Source organism: Typopeltis vanoorti, chromosome 14 (genome assembly GCF_054136105.1).
Source record: "Typopeltis vanoorti isolate ZY-2024b chromosome 14, IOZ_Tvanoo_1.0, whole genome shotgun sequence".
NCBI lineage: Eukaryota > Metazoa > Arthropoda > Arachnida > Uropygi > Thelyphonidae > Typopeltis > Typopeltis vanoorti.
This window is the reverse complement of record NC_143562.1, coordinates 28,899,872-28,923,904: the sequence shown is the minus strand read 5'-3', so window position 1 is coordinate 28,923,904 and position 24,033 is coordinate 28,899,872. Positions and strand designations below refer to the sequence as shown.

Sequence of the window (24,033 nt, the reverse complement as noted above, 5' to 3'; positions counted from 1 at the left end):
TGTTTAATTTAAGTACATAATGATATTGGAAATAATTTAAAGGAGATATTCAGTTGCTTACTGATGATGCAAAGTTGGGTAGGGTAACAGTTAAGGTCATGTAGAGAGCTTGATGATGATTTAAATAGGCTGACTGTATGGTCAAAACATAAGGAATATCGATTTAATGTGGAAAAGTGTTTTCTTTGAGCCTTTACTGATGTGAGCTCAAGCTGTCAATTAATTTGGGGTGGGGAGAGAATGCTTTAAGTAACTGCCACCATCTTGTGACTTTGAAATTAACAATTATATTATTATCTGTAATAGTGGGAGTGCTATGTTGAATTTTGAGATACACAGTTAAAAACTGAGTTTCTGGTAGAAAACTCTGCTTGTCCATACCAAAAATCAACTGACTCAGAAGCCAACTGATGCCAGACTAGTAAAAGCTCATCTAATATTCATCTGGATTTAAACCTATAATGGGTTTTTCTTCAAGCCAAGCACACCAAGCACAGAATGAAAACACACAATGGAAGCATTTCCAAGAGTTACACAGTGTCAATTTAATAATTTAAGTTAGTTATTTATTGAATATTTAGAAAATTTTACTACATACTGACTTCTTTTTTTTTAATTTACCTATTATCTTTTTTTGCTCAGGACATGAACTAGCCTTTATTAAAATGAAATTGCTTTGGTTTTGAATTCCACTGGGCATAGTAAATTCATTTCTGAATTTCTTTATAGTGGTAGATTAATTTCATCACTTGTATGAGTAATTGCCCTAGATGTTGGCAGTTCAAAGTGATTTGTGTTTCCAGATTGCAGCACACTCCAATGATAGCAAGATACTATAGGTTTAAAACTTTTTTTTAAGGTGAGATTCATGTAAAAAAAAAGGAAACAAAATTTTGGACAACCATCATGCTCATGAGAGTTAGTGTAATATACTTTTGTCTTATTCCACCCACTTTATAATAATGTAAATAAGAGCTCTTTTAAAGTGTCTGCATCATTGTTCTAACTAAAATCACTTATGTTTCAGGTGGTTTCATTGTTGTACTATGATAATGTGGAAGAGGGCAAAACTTATGATCCTTCACCTGGCTATCCACTCATATGTGTGACAGTATGTTATTTTACCAATTTCCTTTCCTTTTTTTTTGTTTCATTATTTTAACTTTAAGAAAAAAAATGAAATTTCAAGGCCTTATGAAATTATGTGATATAATTTAGTTAATTATATCTATAGTTTATTATCCATTGCAGTTTAAAAAAATGCACTAGGGTGAAAATTTTTATATCATGTTACAATGATATAAAAATGAATTTAATGTCTTTTTGCTTAAAAAAAAAGTCTTCTCATTCATGGATATACAGACCCAATTATTGTCTTAGATAAAATCCAGAAAATGAGAGAAGATACACCACCCAACAAAGTCTTCATCCTAGAACACGATTGTTCAGTTCCTTATCAATCAAACAGCAATTGGTGACACATCCAGGGCAATTTTTTCTAAAGCGTCATCCAATCCCTCCCTCCCTCCCCCGCCTCCAGATTTCCTTAGTGAAAAATGCAAAAGCAAAAACACCCAACGAATTCTGTTTTCTTCAAACAGTACTGAAAAATATAACAGGCATTCAGAAAAAAAGAAATGAAAGCTGCTTTGGTTAAATATCACCCAACTGCCATTGGACTAGATAACATCCATTATGAAATGGTTAAAAGAACAGAATTTTTTTTGAGAGCATATTTCTGGATACCTGGAAAAAGACAATTATTATTGCATTTCCTAAACAAGATTCCATCCAATTGCCTGAAGATTCTGGAAAAAATAGTTAATTCAAAAAAAAAAGCATATTTTATCATTTCTGAAAAGAAATAATCTTTTTTCCAGAACACAATCTTGCTTCCATAAACATCATTCTACTACTGATCATCTAGTCTGGCTAGAGGCATCCATTAGAAATGCCTTCCTAAAACTCAAGCATCTAGTATTGGTCTTCTTTGATATGGAAAAAAGCATATGATGCTGCTTAGAGATTCTGAAAGATCTACACAGTTTTGGTCTCAGAGGGAATCGCTCTCTTTTAATCAAGAACTTTCTATCTAACCAAATGTTCCTAGTTTGAGTGGGAACTGCTCTCTCTCCTGGCTGTATACACAAGAGGCAAGAGTCCCACAATGTTCATTTTTAAGTGTTATGCTTTTTTTTTCAATCAAGGTTAACTTGATAACCAAACGACTTCCTCCAACCATAAGTAATTCCCTCTATGAAAATGACTTTATCATCTTCTCTCATGTAATGTAATCGCATGTAATGGCCTGGTTGGCCGAGTGGTTAGCGTATCTTCTGTCCAGCTGTAAGGTTGCGGTTCGAATCCCACCGGATGTTTGTGATTGTCAGTGAAAATACTAGTGGTGGATGGTAGATGGTGTTGTAGTTGATGGATGGAGTAGTGGAGACACAGAGTTGTAAAGTAGGTGCTCTCCCTCGATGAGTCCTTGGACTCCCTGTACCTTGAGGTGTCACATAATAATAATAGCAGTGAGCTTAATCTATGCTTTTAGCCTTTACCTCTAGCTGAGAAAACTAGTATTTCTAAGACAAATGTTATTTCTAGCAGCAGTAAAAGTCATCATATATGGAATTTTTAGCTGGCTTGGTTGGCCAAGTGGTTAGCGTATGCTCTCTCCAGCCAAAAGACTGCACGTTTGAATCCCGCTGTGGGCATGGATGTTTGTGATTGTCTGTGAAAATACTAGTGGTGGACAGTAGATGGCATTGGTGTAGATGATGTGGTTGGTGGATGAGGTTGATTGGTGGAGACAGAGAGTTGTAGAGTAGGTGCCCTTCCTCGATGAGTCTTGGACTCCCTGGAGGTGTCAAATAATAATAATAATAATAATAGTAATAATATGAGGGTTATAGGAAGACATCTGCAACAAGACAATTATCTTTCAAAATGGACACTTGCAAATGAATTCAAATTTTCACAGCAGAAGATAGTTTGTGCGCATTTTTTTTACAAACCTGGTCTTCATCCTGACTCAGAACTCAGACTAGGGAAAACACCTGAGGCCAATTCTTGGGACTGATATTTGATAACAAACTCAGTTTCTTCCCTCACACATGTCAGTTATGAGACTAGTGTCATTAAGGAATGAACATCCTTTCAATGGCGGCCGGTGAAATTTTAAGGGGGTGCTGCCTATACAAAATATATTTTTAAAAAATTCTTTTTTTCCTAATTAGTAACCAATTTATTAATAAATAAATCTGTAGATTTATTTATTAATAAATTGGTTACTGATTGGGAAAAAAATAATTTTTTTTTTTTGTATAGGCAACACCCCCCACTTAAAATTTCACTGGCCACCACTGCATCCTTTGAACCCTATCTTCTACCCCTTGAGCTGTAGAGAGAGAGATGTTAGACCCTGTTCACTATCAAGCCATAAGAATTGCAACTGGTGCATTTTGAACCTTGTCCATCCATAGTATGTTTGACAAGGCAAATGAACCATGTTTATCAATTTGACATCAACATCTCTCTCTCTCTCTCTCTCTCTTTCTCTATTACATGCTGCAAAAATAAAATAAATCTGCTAGACCATCTCTTGTGGCAAACTATTTTTTTTGTCCATGGCAGAAGAATAAGTACAACACCTAGCACACTGCCATACATCCCTTTGGTTTGCAAATAAAAACTCTCTTACAAGCTCTAGATATTGGGATAGACCACATAGCTTAGACACCTTGATGTTGAAAGTTTATTTTTCACTTGGTTAGAGTATAATAAAATTAGTTTAATCCTTTATCCAAGTGTGAGCAAACAAAGTTTGCGCCTGAAAGTATCTTCAGGACTGGATTAAGGTGGTACAACACCAGGGCAACTCATTGCAAAGGTGGAGCAAGCTACCAACACTCCTATCTCAGTATCTCCTATAATGCAAAACACATCTCCTTGCGGATATGTCTAATATTATGCATTAAGGGAAGGGCCACTACCCAAACTATATTCTGGGTAGTGGCCCTTCCTTTAATGCATAACATTAGACATATCTGCAAGGAGATGTGTTTTGCATTATAGGAGATACTGAGATAGGAGTGTTGGTATCTTGCTCCACCTTTGCAACAAGTTGCCCTGGTGTTGTACCACCTTACCCCAGTCCTGAAGATACTTTCAGGCGCAAACTTTGTTTGCTCACACTTGGATAAAGGATTAAACTAATTTTATTATAAGCTTAGACACCACTAAACACACTTCCAACATGTAGCTTTTTGTTTTGCAGGCTGCCCAAGTTTTCTATCCCTCCTGTCTACCTGCAGCGCTTTCAAGCTCATAGAATTGAATAATCTGATTTTGTACCTGACTACAGAGATGGTTCAAAATCAGAGACACTAGTTGGATCTGCTCAGATCCTACTAGAAAGTAACAATTTACAGCTGAACTGTATGGTGTAGAGTTTGTACTAAAATACGTAAGTCTGCATCGCTGCAAGAGGTACATGATATAATCAGATTCACAAAGTTCTCTATAGGCAATAAGCTGTGTTGAGCTAAGAAATACCTGGTGTTCTCTTGAATCCAACATCTCCTTGCTCAGTTAAGGAAGCTGCACTTGGATGTTCTCTTCTCTTGGATTCTGGGCTACATTGGAATCAAAGGAAATGAGGTTGCAGATGCTGTAGCTATCAAGCTCATAGAATTGAATAATCTGATTTTGTACCTGACTACAGAGATGGTTCAAAATCAGAGACACTAGTTGGATCTGCTCAGATCCTACTAGAAAGTAACAATTTACAGCTGAACTGTATGGTGTAGAGTTTGTACTAAAATACGTAAGTCTGCATCGCTGCAAGAGGTGCATGATATAATCAGATTCACAAAGTTCTCTATAGGCAATAAGCTGTGTTGAGCTAAGAAACACCTGGTGTTCTCTTGAATCCAACATCTCCTTGCTCAGTTAAGGAAGCTGCACTTGGATGTTCTCTTCTCTTGGATTCCGGGCTACATTGGAATCAAAGGAAATGAGGTTGCAGATGCTGTAGCTAGGTCAGCTTTTTTCTCAAATCTCACTCATCTGCCTGTCCCATACACTGACCACTGGTAGACTATCAGACATAAGCTTTTATCTCAGTGGCTGACATCATGGAATAGAGAGACCAATAATAAACTCCGATGAATTAAGCATGAGATTGAATTGTGGGAGTCTAGGTTGCATAGGGTCTATAAAGAAGAAATTGTTCTTGCTCGTCTATGCTTAGGTCATAGTCATCTCACACACTCCTGTCTGTTGAGGGGTAAATAATGAACCTATTTATCAATTCTGTGATACCAGACTAACCATTAGTCGTATCTCAGTCATATTTAAATTGACTACCCTTGTTTTGCCAGCAAGTGCAGGCAGTATTTTAGCCATATTCATAATCAGTCTAAACCCTATACACTCAGGCAGATTTTATCAAAAGCACCAAATGTTTCTTGAAGTTTCAAATTTTTATAGGAAACAAATGTTAATTATTATTATCAACAGGTCTCCATGGAGTCAAGAAACTCATCATGGGAGGTCCCACTTTAAATGCACAGCTCATCATACCTTGATTTAAATGCACTCACCACATTATCAGGTAATGCATTTCAATCACCTCCCACACTCCATGCAAAAAATTTACTTCTCATCCCCTTGCCCATACCTACCTTATACTTCCCGGGATGGCTTCTTGTTTTCCCCCATCTCCAGTTATTCTATGAAAAATTTCTTCCAGGTTAATTTGATAATTAGCCCTTACCAACTTATACATCTTGATCATGTCTCCCCCTCTTCCTTCTATCCACTATGCTCTGTAATTTGCATTTTTTCTCAATCTGTCTTCATATTCCACATTCCAGAAACTGACTTAGGCAATCATCTCTAAACTCACTTCAACTCATCATCATTTTGAAAACCAGGTGACTAAATCTGTGCACAAGAAACCATATGTGGCCTGATCAAAGTTATGTACAATGAAATCATAACATCCTTACTTCTACACATCAACGTTCTCTGCATCATTCTCATCACTTAATGTCTCCCAAGTATGAGTTGCCTCAGGTTTGAGGCAACTCGTACTTGGGAAAAAAAGGATTAAAACCAAGTTTATAAAATTGCTTGGTATCTTTAATGTATAGTATACCCAAGGTAAAAAACTTTCCACATCTTTCTCTCATCCTGAGATTTTTATTTAATAAGGTCAAAGCACTTTTTGGCAACTCGTATAGGTAAAAATTATAAGTTCTGCATTACTTCAATCTCGGTATACCTTAAGGTCTGGCTTCCACTGATGAGACCTCAATAAAGGTCGAAACTGCTCTGGGCAATGGCCTTTCCCTTAATGCATAGCATCATACATGCCCGCAAAGAGATGTGCTTTGCATTATAGGAGATACTAAGGCAAGTGATCAGATCTTATTCCACCTTTACCATGAGTTGCCTCAGACCTGAAAATACTTCAGCGTAAACTTGGCTTACTTGGAAAAAAAGGGATTAAAACCAAGTTTACAAAATTGCTTGGCATCTTTAATGTATAGTATATAGTATACCCAAGGTAAAAAACTTTCCACAAGTTTTGAATTTCACTAATTCTGTCACTTTTTCTGAGAAAAATAACTGATATCACTGGTGTCCTTGAGAGAGAAGATGGAACTTTTCATTTAGCATTTCTTCAAACATTGAAATAGAATATACATATATATATATCTCCTTTTATTTACTGTTCACTTGTTGACAGTCTCAGCTTTTACTGTTGAAGGATTCACCTTGCTACAATTCTTTTGAAGACTTCTATTAATTTATTTCAACTATCAAGTTTTCCAAAAACTTCTTAAAATAAAATTTTCTGCTCTGTGTTTTTAGACTTCCATTCTCTCTCTCTTTTTCGATTCTCTTGATACCTGAGTACTGAATGCTCTCTCTCTCTGTCATATGTTAATCACTCATCTACCTTCTCAGTGAGCATGCACACTTGTTCAACTAAGGAGCAACTGAGAAGTTAGTAATGGCTGATGCGTTATCATCATTGGCAAAAAAAGAATGTCTTTATGATGAACATCAAATATCACTACACTTAACAATAATGAATTACAATAAAGAACACTGAAATTATTACAACTCTCATATATCTGGCAAGTACATCAATCTCAAACACTTCACATTTTTTTAACATAAATATCAATTGCTTATTGGGCACATCACAAATGTTGATTATACATAGTTATGAAGTCAAATTAGCTAAATAGAAAAGCCATTGTAAAAGATTCATAATTGTAAATTATGACAACTTTTACAGACGCATATTGGCCAATAACTCTTAACACCATCCAATACAAAAACAATGTGTCATTAATATATTAAAAAACAGTGCCTTAAAGATTTGCTCCAAGCACTTAAGCATGAATTAAAAATTATCAGCAATACTTTCCTAAATTATGGCTACAGCAAAAATACTATCAACAAAATTCTTCACAAGAGTCTACTTGAAAACAAATAAACTGTAGCTGTTCCATGCATTAAAGGGATATCAGATAAAATAAACAGAATACTACACAAATACAATCTTAATGGCACCTTTAAACTTCCTGCAAAAGTAAAGAACTAATTCAAACACTCTGCCTTTTGTGTAGCCAATTTCTTGGTAGCCAAAACTTAGCTTTTCACGGATCATCTGATAAATTGTATGAAAGGAATAACGGCAATTTTTTAAAATTGGCCAAACTGTTTGCGAAGTTTGATCCCATTATGGAAAATCATGTTGAAAGGGCCCTACAATGAAACAATAGAATACACTATTTGAGTAAAGACAGTCAAAATGAAATATTGGAAACTTTAAGTAACGCAATCAGGGATACAATTTTATTATCAATTCGAAAATCTAAATATTATTTCATAATTTTAGACTGCACACCTGATGTAAGTAAAACAGAACAAATGACCATTATTATTTGTTCTATTTCCTGTGTCAAGATCAGGGAAAACTTTTTAGGTTTTGCAGATATATCAGATTCCACAGGACTTTATGTGCAACAATAATGGAACAACTGGAAAAATGGAACATTCCCATTGAAGACATGCGAGGTCAAGGGTATGACAATAGGGAAAATATGAAAGGGAAAAAATATGGGCTCCAAAATTTGCTTTTAAACAAAAATCCTCGAGCTTTTTACATGCCATGTGCTGCTCATACTCTAAATTTAATCATTAAGGGTGCAGCCAAAGTGAATGCAGATACAATTAGTTTCTTTGCAATTATTCAATAAATATACAATTTCTTTTCATTCTCCTGGGCAATCCTTTTAAAGTTCTTAAAAAAATTAACATTGAAACAGCCATCAGAAATGCAATGGGAATCCGCCCTATACGAGAAATTTATGATGCACTTTTTGAAATTTTAAATAATGAAAATTTTAATTAAGAAACTCAGCATAAAGCACAAACATTATGTGCTAAAATGAAGGACTACAAATTTATTTGTTCTCTTAAAATTTGGCATGATTTACTTCACAGAATAAAGCCTGTGAGTAAAATGCTTCAAGATAAAAAATATGAACATTACACTCGCTTTAGAATCTATCGAAAACTTAAAAATATTCTTACAAGAGTATTGGTCAGATACAAATTTTAAAGAAGTTCTAAACGGCAAAAGAACTCAGTGAAGAGGTGAATGGAGAACAAGAATTTAAAACTGGTACGGAAGTTCGACGATGAAAGAAGACACGATAATTTGACTATGAGCATCATGACGAAACGCCACAATCGCCAGAAGATAAATTTAGAGTGAATGTGTTTTATACACTTCTAGACGTTGAAATGTGTTCGTTAATAGAACATTTTGAACAACTAAAAACATATTATGATAATTTCAATTTATTGTATAGATTACTACAAATTAATAATGAAGATTTACGAAAAAATTGTGACGATTTAGAGATTCTCTTGATGGACGGCAACAATAAAGATGTAAATGCAATAGAACTATATGACGAGTTATGTGCTTTCCGGGATATTTTTCAAAAGGATAATTTAAATATTCAAAATCCTTTCGATATTCTTAATTTTATTGTGTCCAATAATTTATCTTTCCCTGACTTTTCAATTGCTTTAAGTATATTATTAACCTTACCTGTTAGTGTAGTGAACAGTGAACGTTCACTACACTAACAGGTAAGGTTAATAATATACTTTTCCAAGTTGGAATTGATTAAAACCTACTTAAGAACAAGTATGTCACAAAAAAGGCTTGTTAGTTTGGCATTAATAGATATTGAAAATGATATATGTGTGGAATTAGACGTTAAGACCATTATTTCTAATTTTGTGAATATGAAATCAAAACCCCTAAAATTTTAATTTAAAAAATTTCAAGTATATTTATGAAATTTAATTTATTTTCTGTTATTCTGTAAAGATATCATTTTTTGAATACTTATATTAAATGTTCTAACTGTTTCTGAATTCTTTTCTTATTTTCTCATCTATCTTGAGTTTCTTTTATTTTCCTAAAAGATAGTTCCACTTATAAAAAATATTAAACAATTTTTACAAGTTACTAAGAATTTAGTAACTTCTAAAATGCAAGAATTTTTTAAACTTTAGTTCAAATAAATTTTAACTTTAATTAAAATTCATTTTAATTTTGTTAGTGATTCGGGTCGATGAGAAGGCTATAATCCCTGTATCATTATATTCAATGATTAAAGTGAAGTGGCTTTATCAAAATTTGCTTTAACTTTTGAGAATTTTTTGAATATTCGGGTTTTTAACGATTATCCTGCCTAGTCAACACCCCTGGTTCATTACATTTAGCGAACCAATGTGTGGCTGTTCTGTCAAAATTTATTTAAGAAATTTCAAATAATTTAAATTTTTATTACCGTAAAAGAACCACACACGCCCGGATCGTTACAGGGACGCTTAGATAGACATTGCATGCAGGCGACAAGGACCCTGGTACCGGCTCTGAGGATTAGGATCTATTTCTTGCAAGGCTGCTGTAATTGGTGGACACATAAAGATGTGAGTGAGTGTCAGTTCACTATTGGGACAGTTGTTGCCTCACGAAGTCTCCAATGGTTAAGGCTATTTGAAAGACTATGGAATGATAAACTATCTGGCAGACGTGTTCTTAAAAAACTGGCCACTTGATAGGTATATTTAAATATAGATTTGTGAACATAATCTGCAAATTGTTATACTGTTGGCAGAAATAAATTTTTTGTATGCATCCTCTCACTTTTAAGTGAAAATCCTGTCCTTTTTTTTAAATACAATATCTTTAATAGAGTTTTGGCAAAAGTATGGATTTGCTATCTTTCTAAATGAGTGTCTGAATTAAGAGTTTAAATAGATTTTTTAATGGATGTCTGAATTAATATTTAGTGGATTGTGTGTGTGTGTGTGTGTGTGTGTGTGTGTGTGTGTGTGTGTGTGTGTGTGTGTGTGTGTGTGTGTGTGTGTGTGTGTGTGTGTGTTGAATCAATGGAGATGTTATATATATGTATTAAATATTTATTTATTAATTTTACCATTTTTTTTTTTGTAGCCATGTGATTCACATTATCCAGAATACATGACTACTGCAGCTATGTGCAAAAATTCAGGCATTAACCAGTCAGATATATTTTTTAGTTGGGAGGTTGCAGTTCCTACAGATATTGATATGCAACCTATATTTGAAAGAATAACAGAAAATACACCCTTCACATCGACTAATCATCAGGTAAGAGTCATTCTGTTAAATTATTTTGATAAATTATATTTTAATATTATTATTTTTTTTTATATTGCTCCCATACAAAAGGTTATTTGTTAACCTATAGTACATTTTGTACATTGGGTGCCCTAAGGATTTTTTTTTCTTTTTTCTATTTGTATCAATTTTATATTCTTGTAGCAAGGCTTATACATTTGTCATACATAACTGGTAATTAGCTTAAGGAATTAACAATGCATATAACGGATATTAATTAAAGCAAACTTTAATGAATGCTTTCAATATTTCGGCAACGTCACGTTGCCATCTTCAGGAACATACAAATATGGTATGTTCCTGAAGTTCTCATAATGTAGGCTTCCCAAATTTGGGGTAGTTTCATGCACCCAAATTTGTTGGAGTTTGAAACATTTTTTAGAGCTGCTGATGATTCCATGAATAATCTTTCGTAGTTGAACTTGCTGTGGTGTATTATTTTAGCTTTCTTCCAACGAATTCTATGGCGGGTATCTTAAGGCATGGTCTGCCAGTCCAGAGTGGCTGTACTGGTGAAACCGGATGTAGTCTTTGTGTTCTGAAATCCTGATATTCGCTGTCCTGCCTGTTTGGCCAAAGTAGGACAATTTACAGCTGCAAGGGACCTGGTATACACCAGGTAGGTCTAGGAGGAGTGGTTGGTCTTTGGTAGAGCAGATAAGGGATGCCAACTTTTTATATGGTCTATGACACGAAGTCAGGTCATATTTTTTGAGGATATTGGTTATTTTCTCAGAGGTGCCCTGGATGTCAGGGATGGTGATAGATTTAGTGTAATCTTTATTGTGTGTGTGGGAGGGGTTACTGGTTTTAGTATTTTTTTTATTTTTTGGGGGTTGTAGCCATTGGCTAAGAAAGTATAGAGGATGCGGTTTAGTTCAGTGGTTAGGGCATCATGATCTGAGCAGATTAATTTTGTCCTGTTGAATAGGGTTTTTATAACCCCCATATTGTTGTTGGGGGGGGGGAATTGCTGGTGAATGTATCTGCCTGTATGGGTGGGTTTTCTATAAAAAGAGAAAACCAAAGATCCAAAAATCAGAAAAAAAAGAACCAAAGATCAGGCTGGCGAGTGATTAGAGCATCTAGGAAGGGGGAGGGTGTTGTTTTCCTCTTTTTCTAAGTTGAACTGGACTCTGGGGTGTTGGTTGTTTAAGTGGAAGGAGTGGAGTGTATCTGAGCCATGTGGCCAAATAGCGAACACATCATCCATGTACCTAAGCCAAATAGTGGGGTTTTGTGGAGCTTCGGCAAACCTATTGACCATAGGTTTGACAACCTTTATTCTTCTTTGAGTTTGATAAAAAAATAAAAAATAAAGTTGTTACCAAGACAGGATTAAATACTAATTTGGGCAGATAGACTAAAGAAAATCCAAGTGAATTATTTTGTTAATGAGCACTTTATCCATGTATTTCATATTGGCATGAATGATTGTATGCAATGCTCAGAAGGAAGGCAAATATTATAAGGACCAGGAGTGAATGAACTTCTGGTCAGATGTGATGGTTCTTATGTTATAAAATATATAGGTTACAGTAAGAAGATAAATATTATAGGGATCAGAAGGTTGAATGATATATTGCCATGTATTTTTAGGGTATGTGTGGAAGATATCTGAAGTCTATCTGCCCAAGCTGAAAGTTCTCTTTAAAATTTACAGAAAAGATACAATATTAGCATCACTCCATATAACTCTCTCCAACTTTGTATCACCAGCAAACAAACTGAATATCCCTGTTCAATCCATATGATCACAAATAAGTTGAACAGTAGTGGCTGATGAACCAAACCCAATGACCTGCTGTCACCTACCTTTTCAGAAACAGAATCTCTCCCTCCATATCATACACACAAGGTGCTGGTATCTTCTGGACAATCAGTCTCCTGTTCACCTGTCTATTATTCAGTCTATATTCTTGATAATCTGGCAGATGAAATTTCTAATAGATCTGAATTGAAAAGGGGTACATAGTGAGTGTTTAGAATCGTTCAGTACATTACTGCTTTGATTAAGAGGAGAAGGATGTGTTACTGCCCATATCATTGTTCAGCCTACACATGAAACTGTAGTGCACAGATTTGGTCACCTAGTTTTCATTGTGATGAGGAAATTCTGGAGAGAGAGAGAGAGAGATCTAGAAACATTTTCATTCATTCTATAATTCATTACATTTAAACAAGCTTTATAGGAGAAAAGTCTAAAAAACTTTAAAAGATTAAAAGGTTGTTGGTGTGCAGCTGAGGAGTTACCATGATGTTGAAATAGAGAGCGAGAATCATGAATGATAAGTTGGCATAGCTGTGTGAATAGAAAGGAATGCAGTTTGTAGATGTATTTGAGGGAAGAATGTATTTGAATAGTTTTGGTGTAAATCAACTGGAGAGACTGTTGCTAGAAGGAAGTGTGGTGAATGTTGTGAACAAGAGATCAGAAGAGATCTCTAGGTCATCTTTATAGTGTACATCCCAGTAATGCTGAATACTTTAATTTATGAATGCTGTTGATGCATGTGAAAGGACCAAAATCATTCAGTGACCTAAGAACAGTAAATGGTGTAGTACATCCGACATACCGAGATGCATGTAAGGCATTGAAGGATGAAACTCACACACTTCTCTGTATAGAAGATGATTTTCACCGGCCCAGTTGTCTTTCAATGTAATAATTTCAAACTCATCATCATCTTTGCACCTTTTGTTTGCTGTAATGTTGGTTCACTGCAACATGACTGACCTTCTGTCACTATCGTCAACTTACAAAAAAAAAAATATTTTTGGAAGATGTCTTACACCAAGAACATTCTACTCATTCTCAGGTTCAGTTTAATGAAGCAATATGTAATGAGGCATTTCTCAGATTTTAATCAGTTGTTAAGTCAATATGCGACAAAAGTGTTAAAAATTTTGGTCTTCCAATACCAAGCAATCCTTTGCTCTAGATACAGATTTAATTCAGGAAACCTCATACAATTTCAGTGAGGGATTTATTAAGTTGGCATGAACAATCACTACTTCAGATCAAGCTGAAGTTTTTCACAAGCTGTGAAAATCAATCAGGGGAAACTGTTTTTCCTTGGATGCTCCAAGTGGTACTGGGAAAATATTTTTACTAAATTTGTTATTAGCTAAGTTGAGAAACCAAAGTAAAATCACTCTGACTGTGCATCCTCAGGTATAACAGCTCCTCTATTGCTGGTTGAACTGCTCATTTTACTTTCAAAGTATACCACTTACATATGTGACTAATGCTACACCTATATGCAATATATCAAAACAAAGTAATTTGTTGATATTGTTTACAGAAGGTTTATTTGATTGTTTGGGATGAATATATAATGTCCCATAAAACATCTGACAGAACACTGAGGGATATCAGATCAAATGATCAAAGAATGATTGGAATAACTGTTTTATTTGCTGGTGATTTTTGACAAACACTGCCTGTCATATCCCGCAGAACCAGGGTGGACGAAGTGAATGACTGCCTTAAGAAATTTTCACTATGGCATGATATAGAGAAGTTTTCTCTCAAATCCAATATGTGTGTGTGTGTGTGTTCACCTACATGGAGACTCTAATGCACATTCCTTCTCAAAACAGTTAAAAATTGGCAATGATGAAGTACAGCAAAGAGAATTAAATTAACACACCTAATATTGGGAAAATTGTTCAAAGTGCAGGCGAACTGTTGTGCAGTGTCTACCCATCTATTGAGAACATAATAGAAATGTCACCTTCTTGGTTCAGAGAGAGAGAGAGAGAGAGAGAGAGAGAGAGATATCGTTGTGTTGGATCCTACTTCTTCTCAATCTATACTTTGGATCCGACATGATTATTATTACGATGTTCTTAACTAATTGATAAGTTGTAAGTTGATTTCTAACTCAAATATAAAGAAAATTTATATTTAAAGACTGCACCACTTTATATTTGAATTAATTCAAGAATTGAAGATAAACCAACTCTCAACTACCCTTCCTTTATATGTTGTTATTATATATACTGGCCGAGTATATTTGACTTACTTAATTCACCTGCTTTGGTTCTAATATTTTATGAATGGTGCAGTAAAAGAGATTCAGGCAAAATAAAACTTTTGATTAACAAAAACAAACATTTAATTTTAGAATCACAAATTGTACACTTAAGATCAAAACACTAAATAAGTTATTATAAACACTTCAGCTTTTCTGATAATACTGTCATACAAACTCAGACAATGGTAAATTTGTTATCTCTAATACAGTCTTCTCACAGTTCCTTAAGTTCCAAATACAATAAAATCGCAGTAACACCTCTTTACAAGCAAACACTTTTAAATTTACACTTCAGCTAATCTTCACAATAGTTACTGTTAACATAAGGAAATTCTAGGATGAAACTCACACACTTCTCTGTATAGAAATATTAATGGTTGGAATAATCTTACCGATAATCTTCTATCTTCATCAACTTATACACAAACACTTTTTATAACCGTAAACACTTTTAACAATAATCGGCACTCATTAAAATAAATCTTCAAAGCATTAACTGAATTAATTCACAGTCACTATACACATAAACAAACATTCTTGCATGAAGTACTACTGATCACTCATGAATTAAGGCAATACACAATAATTCTTTATCTTGAAGTTTTATATGCACATTTGTTCATTCCTCCTGCATTCAAATAATTCTTTAAGCACTATAATTCTAAACACAGCTAACGGTAAACTTCCATTTTACAGCCTCTACTATTCTCTACGCGATGCTTTATTTCAAGATTCTGTGTGTCCTTGACAGGTCGGCCCTGAAATTAAATCTCAACTCAAGTATTGCTAGTCTATTTAGTAGTCGCTCAGCTGTCTTCCGTAGCTATAATTGTTATTCTACAACTTATTAGCTAACCGCCTCTTGACTAGTAGACTTTATTTAGCTGCTTGCGTGACTTGCTGACTCGCTATTATCGCACTGTGATTCCCGAATGCTCCGATTCCAACCTAATGTCAATCCTCTCCTTTCTCTCTCTCTTAATTCATCTATAATTTCAGCGTTCATCGCTTATATATCCGTTTTTCCTGCCTAAATTGTTCTCGTGATCTAAAACTCTTTTCAATAAACCTTCACTTCATGTGGTGTTCCAACTCGCGCTCGCTTACTTACATGCATCTCCATGACAACCAAACAAAATATAATAAAATTGAGCTATTACATAACGTTAAATTTCTACAAATAGGAATAAATAGAGAATATTAACATTTCAATTAATGCGCAGTTAAATTATCAAATACAAGTTCTTATAATATTAACATAGTAATAATAAAATAGCTTAATAATATTTAATACACTCTTTTCATTATTAATACATATATCTTTGAATAAATAATTAAATATTAGACAAAATTAAGGTAGTTATATGAATATTAAATTGTGAAATAAGTTGTTTACATTAAATGATATTTACAAGTCTAGCCTTTGTGATGGAAGATCATGTTGGATTCTGAAGCAAATAATAATTACTCCAATCTCTATATATTCAGAATCCAACACTTGCACATCGAAATGACGGCGTGTCAATAATGAAGAAATTGGTTATTAATAAGATTAATGGATCTATTAGTGTTTACAAATCAATAGATACTCCTTTGGATGTAAATGATGCAATTCATTTTAAAATGGAATTTTTAAATTTGCTTAATCCACCTGGATTGACTGGTCATGAAATTAAATTGAAAAAAAAAAAAAAAAAAAAATCTGCATGTCCAAATCTTTGCAATGGAATTAGGCTTCAAGTAAAATTGATGAAACCAAATATATTTAAAGGTCCTTTTATTTGAGAAATTGCTTTCATTCCTCGGATACCCCCCTCATTCCTACAGACTATCCATTTGCATTCAAATGGTTACAATTTCCAATAAGAGTTTGCTTTGCAATGACGATTAATAAAGCCCAAGGACAGACCCTTAGGTATGCAGATTTAGATTTAAGAGATGAATGTTTCAGACACGGGCAGTTATATATGTAGCATGTGCTTGAGTTAGCAGTCTTGAGAATTTAATTATTTTTTTCGAGGATGATGAAACATCTAATGTTGTTTGCAAAGAAGTGTTATAATGCTCATAATTTTACACCATGATGAAAGCACTAGCACCAAATACTGAAGTGAACCGCTGACAGTATAAGTTCACCTCGGTGAAGCGGGAGGGCTCAGCTAGTTTTATATAACTGTGAACAGGAGGTATGTGGGGAATTGAGCAAGCTTGATGTTAATAAGGCTGTGGGACTTGATGATATATAACATGTAATTTGAAGGAATGTGAGGGAATTGACATCTGCCTTGGCATATTTGTTTAATGAGTCTTACATTGGATAAACTTCCAGAGGAGTGGAAGAAAGGGAAGATTGTACTGTTTAACAAGGGAGTGACATAACTCAAGCATCAAATTATAGGCCAATCTCTGTGTCAGGTGTTGTGGGTAAAATGATTTCGCAAACCTGCACTCTCCATCAAAAATATTATCATTTTTGATGGAGAGTGCAGGTTTGCGAAAAGGAAGTCATGTTTTAGTAATCTATTTCCTTATTACAATAAGGTGACAGCTTCTTTCGACGAGGGAGATGGATGCACAGTAGCATACTTAGATTTTACAAAGTCTTTTGATAGACTATCACATAAGTTTTTAGTCAAAATAGAATGGATGGAGATGAATATTAGATTAGTGCACTGGATTGGATATTGGCTATCTGATAGGTATCATTAAGTTGTGTGTGGGAAAGCAATATTCTGAAAGAGGAAAATCGTTAGTGGTGTGTCTCGGGGGTCTGTTTTAGGGCTATTGCTGTTTAATCTGTATGTTAATAATATTGGGGAAGATTTGAATGGGGATATTCAATTGTTTGCAGATGATGTGGCTTACAGGAAGAGGTGAATGGACAGGAGAATGGGATAACAGTTCAATGTTGCAAAATATAAAGTATTAAAAGTTGGAAAACAATGATGGGATGTAAAATTTATTCTTGGTGTAGTTATAGTGTTATAGGTGGAGGAAATAAGAGATAAGAGATCTTAAGATGGTGGTGGATAAGCATCTAAAATTTAGAGGGCACATTTGCCAAATTTGTAAGGGCAGCACAGTGAATCCTTACTTCTTCAAGTCAGAGGACACTGACTTGAAGAAGTAAGGATTCTGATTCCATTGTATAAGGTCTTGATTAGGCCACATATGGACTACTGTGCACAGATTTGTTCACTTGGTTTTCAAAAAGATGAAGAGATATTGGAAAGGGTCCAGAGGCAATTGAATATCCCCATTCAAATAGTTTCTGGTATTTGGAATGTTGAGTATGAAGAAAGGTTGTGAAGATACAATGTGCAGAGTCTATAGTCGATAGGGGGAAGAGGAGTAATATGATAGACATACAAGTTGGTAAGGGATTGTTACAGGATTAACATTGAAGTTATTTTTCATAAAATGATGGGAGAGAACAAGAGGTTATTCCTGGAAGCTGTATAAGGAAGGTGTGAAGAAGAGAGTGAGAAGCAGGTTTTTTGTATGGAGAGTTGTGAAAATGCATTGCCTGAGAGTGTAGTGTTTGCAAGAATTTGAATGTATTTAAGACAAGGTATTATGATCTGTGTGTATGACAAAGAAACTTCCCATGATGAGTCTTCGTCTCCATGAAATCTTGGGATAATAATAATAATAAATTTTACACATTTATTATTATTATTTCCCAACCTTCATGTAGTCAGAAGACTCATTGTGGGAGAACAACACAATGTCTGTCATACCTCTCCTTAAACTCATCCACTGTCTTAAACTTACTTCTTATCCTTTTACTCACCACTTCCTTTTGCAACTTCCAGGGATGCTCATTGTCATAGCTCCTTCCTCTCGTTCTTCCATATGCAAAAAGCATCTTCAGTGTTAACATGATAATAATCCTTCAATAGATGAAATGCCTCGATCATAATCCCCCCACTCCCATTTATCATCTATCTATATCTTCTGCATTCTGTATGCCCTCAGTCTGTCTTCATAATCATTGTACAGTCCTTTTTCTTATCTGTCTCTGCACCCTCTCCTAGGTTATTTCATCCCCTTCAACTCCCAGTGACTAGATCTGAGCACAGAAATTAAGATATGGTCTGATCAAAGCTTTATACAATGAGACCACCACACTTTTATCTCTGGCAGTCAATGTCTTCCTCAACATTCCCGCAATTCTCTGAGATGTCTTTGCAATACGTCCTCAGAACTTCAAATCTCTATCCACAGTCACCCTGAGATCCCTAACTTCTTCCAGTATAATCCCACTAAGTGAGTTTGAAGTATCTCATCTGTGGATCCCAAATTTTCAAACCTTACATTTAGTTGCATTATACTGACATCCCCATTTGTTTGTCCACCTTTCCAACCTATTCAAATCCTCTTGAAGAGCCAAACTATTGACACTTATTACTAATAACCCTCCCAAGCTTCACATCATCTGAACATCTGCTCCCTCATATACAGCTCTCTGATATCTACCAGATAGCCAATCGCCAATCCACTAACCTGATATCCAAACCCATATGTTGCAACTTATAATGTGGCACCTTGTCAAATGAATTTGAAAAAAAAAAAAAAATTATAATGTATGCCTTATCATCATCCATTGCTTTTGTTATTCTATTCTAAAAGGTCACCAAGTTGTTAAAAAATAGAGTGCCCTTAACAAATCCATGCTCACCTACATAATATTGCCCTCATCTGCCCAATTCTGCATTCAGGATCTTACCAATTTCTCCAAAATCTTAATAACTACAAAAGAAATATAAACAGGCCTATAGTTTGATAATTCCAGCTGGGGTGCTATCTTACCCTCCTTCCACTCTCCAGGAACCTATTCCATTGCAAGACTTTCATTAAACAGCCAAACTAATTGCACAATCAGTCCATGGATCATTCCTGTAAAACAAGTAGTGAAATTTCATCTAGGCCCCCTGCCCTGTTATTATGTAGTGTACTCAGTATTCTCAATACATTCTCCTTCATCACTTCCAACATTTTATCACTCATTATCCTTTGAGAAATATAGCCTGCTGTACCAGAATGAAATACTCTAATAAAGTGATAATTAACTAATTCAATTATGTTATCTGTTTTGGTCATCCAATTCCCATTTTCATCCAACAAAGTAATCCATCTACTATCATTTTTCCTCCTACTCACCACATACCAAAAAAACTCCTTGGAAATATCCTTAGATTGCAGTGCCTGTCTCCTCTCTTATTCTAATTTTTCTCTATTGACAGTCACTTTTCTAGCCTGAGCTCTGTATTCCTCATGCAACTTTTCTCCACCTCTCTCTTTATATTCCTTCCATAATCTCTTTTTCTTTTGCAATTCCTCTTTTATTTCTCTTGTCATCCATTTGACTCCAAATTGCTTTATCTTCTTCTTCACTTGAGGTATACAATCTGCCTTTGCTGTCAACAATTTTTTTTTTTAAATATCTCCCACTAATGATCCCTCTTTCTTCAGAATTCTTTCATCCATTTTACTGCTGTAAGTTGGTATCTAAGTTCTAAGTCTATGATAGTTGCCCACCTTATAATTCCACATAAATTTTTTCTATTTTAATACCTCCACAAATCCTTACTTCATCCTCCAAGTCAGAACTACATAGTCACTCTCATTAATGATAGTCAAGAATGTCATATCAGTCAAAATCAGATCCTCTGGTGATATGACCAAATCCAAAACTCTTGATCCTCATGTTCCCTCCACCACATTCATGATCACTTCTTGGCACTTGCCAAACTAATCTGCCTATACATTTCCTGCTCTTCACCAGTTATATTCCTTGGTCTGTAGCAACATACCATTAAATATCTTGTTGTATAAACACCTACTCTCAAAGCCATTAGTGTTACCTCCACTGTGATTTTCCACCCTGAGAGGACAAATTCATCTCTTATCATGAGTAACACTCCACCATCACGTTTTTTCTCCCTGTCCTGTGAAGTATGTTATACTCTTCAATTTCTACCCTGTTAGAACATTTTCCTCAGTTAATGATGTTTCACTGATACCAACAACCTTTGGAGTGTCTTAGTCAATCAATGCCATAAACGTGTTCCCTTTATTTCTAATGCATTTGTATACAGAAAAACCAGTGCATTGCCATTTTTACAGACATTATTACTCCCCTCATACTCCACCTGGTTCTGTAATATAGTGTACACCCTCTCATTTCTCAAGCCACTATTACCACATGAGACCATCCCTGCTACATTCCCCTTGTGCAATCCAATTCTAGTTTCTCTGCCCCAATACACTCACTTGCCCAGAAAACAATAGTCTCTTCAAATGCCTACACCCCTCTGCATTCAAATGTAATCCATCTCTTGCATATAACTCTGATACTTGGAAAAGAGGTCTGGAAATGTGGATGTGGAATACATTTGAGGATAGAAGAGTATTCCACACATCCACATTTCCAGACCTCTTTTCCTACATATTTATTCTCCTACACTCTATATCATTATCATACCACGGCAACATGCTGTCTTTCTTTGGACACATTTCTGCTGCACTGTCTCTAACATCAACCTTAAATCCCATGTTACCTGAGATTCACATTACCTCTCAGGTCATTTGTCCCAATCATTACTATCTTCTCCTCTACATTTTCACATGTCTTCACCATCGCTTCTCTACTCTGCACATCCTGAATCATCAACTCTTCATGCATGATGCTCTGAACATATTCATTCATCCTTCTCTCACTGGTATCCCTGACTCTTACAGCTTCCAATTTCTCTCTCTCTCCTTTCTCTCCAACTCTTCATTCTTATCTCTCTCTCTCTCTCTCTCTCTCTATCCCTTGATTTAATACTCTTTCTCGACTTTCTGCAGTTTCTGTTCTTCCTCTGTTTCTCCCATTCTCTCTCTCTCTCTCTCTCTCGCCTTTTCTCTTTTATGCCATTCTCTTATACCTACTCTCATTCATCTCACACTAGCTAATCTCTCCATCCTCCTAATATCCTTGTTCACCCTCCTCAACTCAGTCTTCATTTCTTCAATCTCTACTGTCAACAGTTCTCTCTCTCCACACATCCTGCTTTCAATTTGCATTCACACTCACAGTCATGGCGATCAGACAACCATCGCCATCTGCTACACCCAAGGTTAAATCCATTTATAAGTCTTTAATATTCTCCTCACCCTCCAAAACACTAGTATCTGAAAATTGAATTTCATCCATTTCTGCACTATCTCTGCTGGTGCTAAATCTCAAGATCGAGATATGTATGTCTCCGAGTGCCTCCCACTGCCTACATTTCATGCAAACATACACATTCTCCTCCCACACCTGCCACATTTGTAAACAATGGGATGCATACATACTGCATGCCTAGTAAGCAACAAAATTATTAACTATGCTACAAATAACAGTAGTCTTTAAATGCTTGGGGACTGGGCATATTGCTAAACCTGACAGTCTCCATGTTGAATGCAATCAATACAGCTGGATTCAATACTGAGACAATAAAATCCTAACAAAATAGCACACAAACATACAAAAAGATCATTAATTTGTATGGTGCAAACTTAAAACTCAGTATTAGCAATGAAATAAACACAATAATATCTTTCCTCATTACTAATACTTATCTTTTTTTTTTTAACAGTTTGTGACATGTGTTACCTTTGTCTTCACACTACCAGCAGCCTCTCAATTTTTCTCCAAAAAGTTTTAAGTCTTTGAATCATTAGTATGTAACATTCTGTCTGATCATTTTTCATCCATATATGGAGTAAATTCTTCAGTATATAAAACACCTTTGAAAGTAATCCATGAATGTCTACATTAACAGCATTTTTGTTAAGCATATGTGTGGTTGTAACATCATGGGGCATTTTATCAACTCTTGCACAGCTCCATGGCATCAAGGAAACCTTGGTACTAAGTGTTCTATAGATATATTTTTTTATGTTTTCAGTTAAGAAATTTTCTTTATTATGTTGGAAGAATGGGAAATAGAATCTGTTTTTCAAAAGCATTTTTTACATTTAGGTTTTAGAAAGTATATACTTTGGTCGTCATTTCTTAATCCGATGTATAGCTCAACCAAAAGATCAAGCTGGAAATCTTGGAGTTCCTTTAAGAAGCCCTCCAATTAAAATTGGAACCAATGGTAATTTCTCAAGTTTTAGTTATTATTATTATATATCTTTAATTTGCAAGATCTATTTGTCATAGGAGTTTCACTCCACCTATTACCCTACCACCTTATGAAAATATCCTCCTCTCATCACCTTATAAGTTTCAATCATATTATGCTCTGTAATTTACTGAATAAATTCTAGAATGCATGAAATGAAATTGAATGCTGGAATTAATGTTTATAATGTTTTATGTTTATATTTTATCATATAAGCCAACAAGAAAAGTATGCATATGATGAACAAATTTCAAATGCAAACTTTTTTTTGGTTATGCAATAGTAAAAAATGAAAACAAGATTAATCAGGGAGGAAACATGAAGATTATGAAGAAGCTAATCGTATTGTATGGACAGAATCCATTTTTAAGAAATCAGCAGAATTTCCATGTTACAAGGTCATCTTTGTAGCTTGGTGTATCTTATAGTTCTTATGGAAGTTTGTCTGTTTTTTGCTGGATGGAAAACCTGAGTTTCTGGTAGATAAAACCCTACCATTTCTCCATATGAGACTGTCTAACTCACCTTCAGTTGAAAAGCATTTATAAACATTCTTTACATCCTAGATAGGATTCAAAATGAGGTCATTCTAACCTAAGGGCATTATCAGTACTGACTGAGCTATGGAAGCTCATTCAAACAGGATCAGATGACTTCTTTATGTTGAAAAGATCAAATATTTTTGTTTTTTAAAATAAAAACAAAATTTTCTGATACTCAACTCATGGTATGAAGATAAAGAATGTTGGAGGTCAACCCTATTTTTGGATAATGTTTTAATAAAAATATCCAGATAACAAAGAAATGATTGTCATCACCAGTAGTGTTATTAATAAACCAGAAAAATGCCTCTGCACACGATGAAAATGATATGTCATGGTATATTCCCTTTAGTTGAAAGGGACCTTGCTGCTGATGTGAAGAAAATTTCTGAGAAATAAAATTGCTTTTTCAACTGAAGATGAATTAGTCTAATACAGTACTGACAGTGTTGAATGAATTCTTCAAAGGTGAAGGCTGTTGAATCCTTTGCATTAAAAAAAAAATCAACAAATCCAAA

At 34.8% G+C, this 24,033-nt stretch overlaps 1 protein-coding gene across 3 annotated transcripts in view; it reads left to right on the top strand.

Annotated features, from left to right (window-relative positions):
• LOC150099333 (extracellular matrix organizing protein FRAS1-like) overlaps nucleotides 1-24,033 on the top strand; it is a 1,385,483-nt gene that overhangs the window by 1,191,855 nt on the left and 169,595 nt on the right. For all 3 annotated transcript variants that reach the window (XM_090403569.1, XM_090403568.1, XM_090403570.1), the window contains 3 exons: nucleotides 1,028-1,111; nucleotides 10,565-10,741; nucleotides 22,826-22,946. In XM_090403569.1, coding sequence (XP_090259695.1) covers nucleotides 1,028-1,111; nucleotides 10,565-10,741; nucleotides 22,826-22,946 — 382 coding nt within the window. The remainder of the gene's footprint in view (nucleotides 1-1,027; nucleotides 1,112-10,564; nucleotides 10,742-22,825; nucleotides 22,947-24,033) is intronic.